The sequence below is a fragment of the Carlito syrichta genome, unplaced genomic scaffold (genome assembly GCF_000164805.1).
Source record: "Carlito syrichta isolate Samal-C Ts95f unplaced genomic scaffold, Tarsius_syrichta-2.0.1 Scaffold309147, whole genome shotgun sequence".
Classification (NCBI taxonomy): domain Eukaryota; kingdom Metazoa; phylum Chordata; class Mammalia; order Primates; family Tarsiidae; genus Carlito; species Carlito syrichta.
Window position 1 is genome coordinate 399,896 of NW_007253243.1, and position 8,929 is coordinate 408,824.

An 8,929-nucleotide genomic window follows, 5' to 3' on the forward strand; every position below is an offset into this window, starting at 1 on the left:
CCGCCTGGGCAACTTGGCGAGACCTCATCTCTACAATAAATAAATAAATAAATTAGCCGGCCTGTAGTTCCAGCTACTCGGAAGGCTGAGGCGGAAGGATCGCCGGAGCCCAGCAGGTCGAGGCTGCGGTGGCCGGGAGCGGCCACTGCACTCCAGCCTGGGTGACACAGTGAGACTCCAACTCAAAAAAAAAAAAAAAAAAGGCATACCCTGAGCACACACCCCAAAGTGGCCACACTTGTCATTATCTGATATTCTCTCTTTAGTGTTTCTGTCTTGTCTTCCTCCTAGACTGTCACGTACAAGACCAGCACTTGGCACCTTTCTGGAAAGAAGGGGAGGAGGAGAAGGAGGAAAATGAAACCAGCCAGGAGAGAAGGGACACCACTAGCTGTCCCCAAGCCCTGGCTCCAAGCAGAGGCGCAGAGGTCTTTCCTGACTACAGGCAATCCACACTGGCTCCTCCAGGACAAAGACGCCCCATCCCAGCCCTGGCCACTCTGGTCCTGGGGCGAGAGGACCCCGTCACCACCCCCAGCCTTGTCTCCACCCGCGCCCAGTTTGCAAGCCCGACTCACGTTCTTGCCACGGTCCTGGCTGGGCTCCTCCGGGGCCAGCTCGCCGATCAGCAGGGGCTTCAAGAACTTGCGCACAAATTCAAGGTCAGGGTGGAAGGCACGAAAGGCATCCTGGGAGCAGAGCAGCAGGTGGTGAGGCTAAGAAGGGTCTTTTGTCTGCTCCTCGGGGCCCAGAACCGGGCTTACCAGCAGCAGAAGCAGCTGAGTCTGAGCTGAGACACTCAACGGGGTCTCCCACAACCTGGCCCCAAATGCTATCTCCAGCCGCATTCCCAGGACAGAGCTCTCAGTGCCAGACACCCTCGGCAAGTAGCCCCTGGGCCTCTGAGCTGGTAGAGGGCATTCTGAGCTCCCCAGGGGATTATGGACAGATGTGCAGGCTGTCCCTAAGTAAGTCAGGAAAAGGTTCTCCACCAGGGAGGTGCACGAGGTGGGTGGGGCAGAGAACTCGGGGAGAATTTGAGCCTCGTACGCTTCTGAGCTGGGTGCCTTGCATAGTGTGCAGACCACACTACCCACCACCTCTCATCAGTTCCTCACCCACATGTTCATGGCTATTAATGAAAAGTCCAACTACTACCACGGCACCGGAAATGTGCTTAGGAGACTATGTTAAACAAAAACTAAACACAGAACTATGAAGAAGGGATTCCTGAAAAAAGCCCGGCCATTGCCTTGCTAAGCTATGGTCTGGCCATGTGTTCTTTGAGCTCTGACCAGGTCATGTTTTCCTAAGTTTTGGCTCCCTCTCCTACCTTAGGGAGGTGAATCTCAAATCTCTCTCTCTCTCTCTTTTTTTTTTTAAAGAAAGCAGGATTTATTGAGAGGACAGAAAAGTTCCCACAGTAGGAGGGGGCCCGAGGGGGTTGCCCCCTCTCTCTAATTTACTTTCTAAATAAACTATGTTTTCCAATCTTAAAAAAAAAAGCCCAAGAGGAGCTCAACTATCATTATATATGTGTTAACGTAGTGGGGTTATGCCTTGCTTTCTTTTTCTTTTTTTTTTTTTGAGGCGAGTCTCACTCTGTCTCCCAGGCTGGAGTGCGGTGGTACAACCACGGCTCACTCCAGTCTTATTTTTTTGAGGTGGAGTCTCACTGTCGCCCAGACTGGAGTGCAGTGGCCGCTCCCGGCCACCGCAGCCTCGACCTGCTGGGCTCCGGTGATCCTTCCGCCTCAGCCTTCTGAGTAGCCAGAATTACAGGCATGGCGCTACCACACCTGGCTGATTTTTTTGATTTATTGTAGAGATGAGGTCTCGCTGCCCAGGCGGGTCTCAAAACCGCGGGCTCAGGCAATCCACTCACCTCAGCCTCCCAAAGGCGCGGGATTACAGGCTGAGCCACCAAGCCCGGCTCTCACTGCAGTCTTGAGCTACTGGACTCAAGCGATCCTTCCACCTCAGTCTCCCAGGTGGCAACAGAGTGAGACTCCTACTCAAAAAAAAAAGAGAAAGAAAATTGCATATGTATGAAGTGAGAGAGAGCAACTGTGGCAGAATATTAAGTTAGTGACTCTTGCTAGACAACATCCAGGTGTTCACCTACTTCGTTCAGCGTTTCTACAATGTTGGGAAAATTTCAAAATTAAAAACAATGTGGTTGGGCTTGGTGGCTCAGCCTATAATCCCAGCACTTTGGGAGGCCAAGGCGAGTGGACCGCCAGAGCCCACGGGTTCAAGACCCGCCCAGGCAACTTGGCAAGACCTCATCTCTACAATAAACCAAAAATTAGCTGGGCGTAGTAGCACGCGCCTGTAGTTCCGGCTACTTGGAAAGTTGAGGTGAATGGATTGCCAGAGCCCAGCAGGGCAAGGCTGCGGTGGCCGGGAGCGTGCCACTGCACTCCAGTCTGGACAACAGAGTGAGACTCCAATTCAAAAAAAACGAAAACAAGCCGGGCTCGGTGGCTCAGCCTGTGGGTTCAAGACCCACCTGGGCAACTTGGCAAGACCTCATTTCTACAATAAATCAAAAATTAGCCGGGCATAGTAGCGCGCGCCTGTAGTTGCAGCTACTTGGAAGGCTGAGGCTGAAGGATTGCCGGAGCCCAGCAGGTTGAGGCTGCAGTGGCCGGGAGCATGCCAGTCTGGGTGACAGAGTGAGACTCCAACTCAAAAGAAAAGAAAAACGTGGTTAAAGTTGGGGAAAATGCTCACAACTCATGGAAATCTTTTCACCTCTATGCCTAAGGCTCGCCCAAGGGTAACCGCTAGTCTCCAGCTGTTTCCTTACCATGGAATCCTTTTGCCTGGTCTTTGTTCTATTTGTGTCTAGAATAGACTTACAAAGCAACAGTGGGCTTATGGTTTTTTAGCACAAGTTTATCTGAGTCAGAGTCTCACTGTCACCCAGGCTGGAATGCAGTAGCATGATGCAGTGGCTCACTGCAGCCTCAACTTCCTGGGCTTAGGCAATTCTCCCACTTCAGCCTCCTGAGTAGGTGGGACCACAGGCGTGCATCACCACGCCCAGCTAGTTTCTTAATTTTTTTTTTTTTATAGAGATGAGGTCTTGCTATGTTGCCCAGGCTGGTCTCAAACTCCTGGGCTCAAGTAATCCACCTGCCCCGGCCTCCCAAAGTGCTGGGGTCATAGGCATGAGCCACTGGTCCAGCCCATGTTTTGTTTTGTTTTGTTTATTTATTTATCTATTTATTTATTTTTTGAGTTGGAGTCTCACTCTGGGGCCCAGACTGGAGTGCAGTGGCACGCTCCTGGCCACCACAGCCTCGACCTGCTGGGCTCCAGTGATCCTTCTGCCTCAGCCTTCCAAGTAGCCGGAACTACAGGCACACACTACCATGCCTGGCTAACTTTTGATTTATACAGAGACGAGGTCTCGTCAAGTTGCCTGGGTGGGTCTTGAACCCGCAGGCTCAGGCAATCCACTCACCTCAGCCTCCCAAAGCGTGGGATTACAAGCTGAGCCACTGAGCCCAGCTTATTTTGTTATTTTAAACATTGGTGCCTGCCAGCCGAGCAGTAAGGGATGGTGGCACAGAATCAGATCAAGCATATTTTCAAGAGACAGCTGTTCTGGGGCCCTAGGCAAGCAGGGGGGAGGCCCTGGTGTCAGTGGCCCCAGCTCTGCCCACACTGGGTGGAGCAAGCTGTCCCCACCAGCCTCAGCCATCTCTGCAAAATGAGCAAGACCCTGGAAGAGGCCCAGCAGGAGTGGCCCAAGTCAGGGCCCAGGACAGGGTCTAAAAACACCCCATTCATTGGTCCTCCTCACATCAGACCATGGCTTTTAAGAAACGACAGGAAGTCCCGGGAAGGCCACTTCCTGAGGAGCAACTGTGGTAGTTGATAAATGGTTCCTCACCACGTTTCAGTGGAAGGTCAAGTTCAGTAGCTTGCAAGTGCATTCAGTTCAGTTATTACTGCTGCCCCCCAGTCCAGGTTCTGCCCTCAAGGCCCTGTTCAGGTGGGTGGGGGGACCTGGGGGAGCAGACAGACAACAGTGGCCCGCCTTAACTGCCCCTCTACCATTTGCAGAAGGGCTTCAGGCAGCCTCACCTCCCTGAGGCCCCGGGAAGGGAACAGCCATGTGCCAGGCAGGGAACAAGAGCATTCTGCCCTAAAACCCCACTTTACAGATAAAGACGCTGGGGTGGGGGTTGGGTGATGTCCTGGGCTCCAAGTGGCAGAGCCAGGATCAAATCCAGGTCCACCTGCCCTCCAGGGGCTCCTCTTTCCCACAGACCACGGGTCTCCTGCCATCTTAGGAAACCAAGCTCTCTGAATTGGCTCATGTCCGTGGTCTATCTGGCAGCTTCCTGAGCAGGCCTAGTGTGAACTGTCCCTGGATGCACCACGCTCTTTCAACACGCCAGGGCCAGAGGCATTTGGAACCCAGCCTTCACATCATCTCCAAACAGCTTTTCCCAAGTGCCCATCTAAATTAGTCCTCCCCTAGGCCAGGCACTGTGGCTCATGCCTATAATCCCAGCACTTTGGGAGGCTGAAGTGAGAGGACTGCCTGAGCTCGTGGGTTCGAAACCAGCCTGGGCAACTTGGTGAGCCCTTATCTCTACAATAAATCAAAAAATTAGCCGGCAGAGGCAGAGGCGGAAGGGTCACCTGAGCCTAGCAGGTCGAGGCTGTGATGGCTGTGAGCATGCCACTGCACTCCAGCCTGGGCAACAGAGTGAGACTCCAACTCAATAAGTGAATTAGTCCTCCCCAACCCTACACTTTCTCTGGAACATTGTTCTATTTTATCTTCTCCATCGTAGTAATCGAGGCCTCAGACAGTGTGACATACTTCCCCGCCTCCCCAGTCAGCATTTTACTCTGTCACCCAGGCTGTTGTGCAATGGCATGATCACAGCTCACTGCAACCTCAACCTCCTAGGCTCAGGTGATCTGTCTGCCTCGGCCTCCCAAGTAGCTGGGATTACACCACTATATCTGGTTAATTTTTTTTTTTAATTGAGGCAAGGTCTTCTTATGTTGCCCAGGCTGGTCTCGAACTCCTGAGCTCAAGAAATCCTCCTGCCTCAGCTTCCCAGAGTGCTGGGATTACAGGTGTGAGCCACTGTGCCTGGCCATACTCCCCAAGTGGAATATGAATCCTAGGAGAGAAGGACCACAACTGTTTTGTTCACCACAATAACCTTAGTGCCTGCAATAGGGTCTAACAAGAGGGCCCACGAGGGAATGAACAAACCCAGGACCCTACAGCTGTAGACTCTCTGATTCCAGATTTGTCCACCCTGCAGTCACATTCAGACTCGTCCTCTTCCACCGTTTTACACAACTTGGCTTGTGCTTCTGGAACACCACAATCCCTCATGTTCTCCAGTGTCCCCACATTGGTGGCTGGTACAGTCTCCACCTCTGAGATGACAAGAGGGTAGCCACGGAGCCACGTGAGCAGCACCAACATTTACCAAACTCTGCGAGGCAGGTTCTATTTTAGAGAGGAGGAAAAAGGTGTAGGTTAGTGAGGCCACTTGCCCGTGGTCACACCCAGCAATGAGCTGAGCAGGGTTTGAACCAGCCGTGTCGACCTCGAGTTTCCCTGCGGTTAATACAAGGCCTCGATCAAAGTCGGCTTCCTCCTTTCTGAGAGTCGATCATTTTTGTGTCTTTCCTTTCACACTTCCATAAATGTGTCTCACACATTTGCAAGAAGGTTCTCAACAGCTGTTTGGTTATAGAAATGTCTGGCTGGTACAAGGTAGGCCACGGAGTGAGGCAAGCCAAGGCCAAACCAAACGTTGATTTTGGAACAAGAATTGGAATCAGGCTCTGTGCTCGTCTGACAGGGAGAGAAGCCAAAGGCTTTCCAGGAAGAGGACCCGGGACACAGGGAAGAGAAAGGAGTGGCGTACAGGTAGAGAAAGAGCTGAACCCACTCTGGCAGGGCAGGTGTTGGAGGGAGCAGGGAGATCAGAACCCTCAAATTCCTGAGAGAGGGCACACTTGCCAGTCTTTGCCAATGCCTGCTCCTGCCATCATCCAGCCCAGACACTGAATGACTTCTCCATGGGGACATCTGCCCTGCCCCACTCCAGGTAGAACTCATAGTTCCTGCCCACACTGAGCACTTGGTTCCCGGATCTGTTTCTGGCTGTGCCCATGTCCTCTGTAGAGGAAAGCTGGTCTCTATTCGAGCGTTGCACATCCGGACGTTAAACCCAGGACTTGGGAGTACGAGATGCACAAGCTCAAGGCATACAGTGCTGTGGGCAGCAGCCCTGGGGACCAAGATGCCGTCGAACAAGTGATTAAAGAGAGAGGAGAAGCCGGGTGCAGTGGCTAAGGTCTGTGATCCCAGCACTTTGGGAGGCTGAGGTGAGAGGATTGCCTGGGTCCAGGGGTTCGAGACCAGCCTAGGCAACTTGCTGAGACCTCGTCTCTACAATCAAGAAATTAGCTGGGGGTGGTGGCACATGCCTGTAGTTCCAGCTACTTGGAAGGCTGAGGTGGAAGGATGGCCTGAGCCCAGCAGGCGAGGCTATGGTAGCCATGAGCCTGACAATGCACTCCAGCCTGGGCGACAGTGAAGCTCCAAAAAAAAAGAGGGAAGAGAAGCAGAGGAGGGACCATCGTGTTATTGGGTAGAGGTTAAAAGCCGACGGGGACACTGAATTCTGCAGCAGGGAGACAAAACCAGGCAGGAAGCTCCTAAGCGCACCTGTCCCCTCCAAGGAAAGAGGCGATGAAGGCCAGTGGCACAGTGCCCTGTGGCCAAAGAGTCTCGTAGCAGGAGTGTGTCTGCCAACATGGGTACACACGCTCCCCGAGGTGGGGCACAAAGGGGACAGGGCCCTGCAAAGGCGACCTGGACATGAAGGAATAGACGCCACAGAACCGCTTCCTGGGGTCAAAGGGGCTGGGTATGGGATCTTTGTGCTGAGGCTGCAGCCAGCAGGAATCAGACAGCCCCCACTGGATCTAAGTTGAGGAGATGGCGCTGCCCTCCAGGGCTAGGAATCATAAAGCTGGGACTCAAACCCAGGTCCTCCGCCTCTAAATACCAAGACCCTCTTGCCCTGTCTAAAGGAAGACAGAGTTTCAGGCCTTTTCACAAGAACAGCAAGAGGGCCTGTTGATTCTAAGAGGTGATCAATGCAGACGTGACAGGAAACATGGCTGAGACAAGGAGGGGTGGGGTCTAGAGGCCGGGGGTCCAGATGCAAGCTCCAACTCGAGAGTGGAGGGAAGCAAATCCAGGAGATTCAGATTACTGTCTGTGAATTATTCATCTTTGTCTCCCAGCCCTGTTCAGAGCCACAGAGACACTCAATGAATGTTTGATGAATTGCTGAAGGCAGTTCTGAATGGGGAAAGGTCCCCGGTGGTGGGACTGTCTTAAAGAAGCAGACACACTATTGGAGCACTGGTGAGGGTACCTCCTGCCCACAGCAAGGCAAAGACAAAGAGAAAACCCAGAGGACCAGAGGGAAGAGATCAGAGGAGGAAAGTGGAAGGGAAGCAGGAAGGGAGGAAAGGTGAGGAGGACTTGGTGCTAGGTCACTGAGGTCCTGAGGTCCGAGCACTGCTGCTTGAGTAAGGTTTTTATGCTCAGAGCAATGAGACACCGATGGGTATCACTGCTCTGAAGATGAAATGAGGTAATATGTATGTATGAATGTGATTTGTGAGCTGTGAAAATCAAGCAACTTTGATTATTACAGGCAAGGCCAATGTTTAATGTCTGGGGAAGGACCACACGACAATTGCCCATCCTGCTGAGGAAGAGGAGCATTCACATGACTTTGGTCTTTTCTTCCTCAGAAATAGGAAAATGCCCCATTGAAGCCAGATTATCCCAAGAATGGCTTCCTTGACTTCTGGTCTCTCTTTCCAGTCTCTCTTTTTTTTTTTTTGAGTCAGAGTCTCACTCTGTCGCCCAGGCTGGAGTGTGGTGGCATGCTCATGGTCACCGCAACCTCAAGCTGCTAGGCTCAGGTGATCCTTCTGCTTCAGTCTTCTAAGTAGCCAGAACCACAAGCATGCGCCACCATGCCCAGCTGATTTTTTGATTTACTGTCGAAACGAGGTCTCGCCAAGTTGCCCGGGCGGGTCTCGAATCCATGGGCTCAGACACTACTCTTGCCTTTGCCTCCCAAATGTTGGGATCACAGGCATGACCTACCATGCCCGGTAAGCCTCTTGATGGGATATGACTGCACCGTCATCGGCTCAGAACACTGCATTAAAGCACTGCATTAAAGTTGCATTAAAGCAACTTCTATCTGCTGATCAGCCCCTCCTCAAACTTTGCTTGATCCATAAACTGTCATGCCCCAAGGTCTGAGAAGGGTGTCAGTGCCCAAGGGGCAAGGCTACTTGTTCAACAGCCTGTTCCTGCCTCTCTCTTCAGGTCATCTTCCACACCCACCAGGCTACTAAAGGTCTTTTTTCTAGCACCTGGTCCCAAACAGTTTGAAAAATTAAAAAATAGGCTGGGCTTGGTGGCTCAGCCTGTAATCCTGGCACTTTGGGAGGCTGAGGCAAGTGATTGCCTGAGTTCGAGACCAGCCCAGGCAACATGGTGAGACCTCATCTTTACAATAAATAAAAAATTAGCTGGGTGTGGTAATGCACACCTATAGTTCTGGCTACTTGGAAGACTGAGGCGGACAGGTCACCTAAGTCTAGCAGGCTGACACTGGGGTGGACATGAGAGTACCACTGCATTCCAGCCTGGGTGACACAGTGAGACTCCAACTCAAAAAAAAAAAGAAAGAAAGAAAGAAAAAAGAAAAGCCAAAGAGAATCCAGCTGCTCCCTCCATCATCACTCAACTGTATCCCCAGTTAGTGTATTTCATGCTCCAGAAGTCTGGTTTCGGAAGGCAGTAAGTTTTTTTTTTTGTTTTTTTTTTTTTTGAGTT

The 8,929-nt window shown here is 52.0% G+C and overlaps 1 protein-coding gene across 1 annotated transcript in view; it reads right to left on the reverse strand.

Moving 5' to 3' along the window:
- FADS2 (fatty acid desaturase 2) overlaps nt 1-8,929 on the reverse strand; it is a 39,566-nt gene that overhangs the window by 27,602 nt on the left and 3,035 nt on the right. Inside the window, exon 2 of the mRNA XM_008066854.2 lies at nt 579-689. Coding sequence (XP_008065045.1) covers nt 579-689 — 111 coding nt within the window. The remainder of the gene's footprint in view (nt 1-578; nt 690-8,929) is intronic.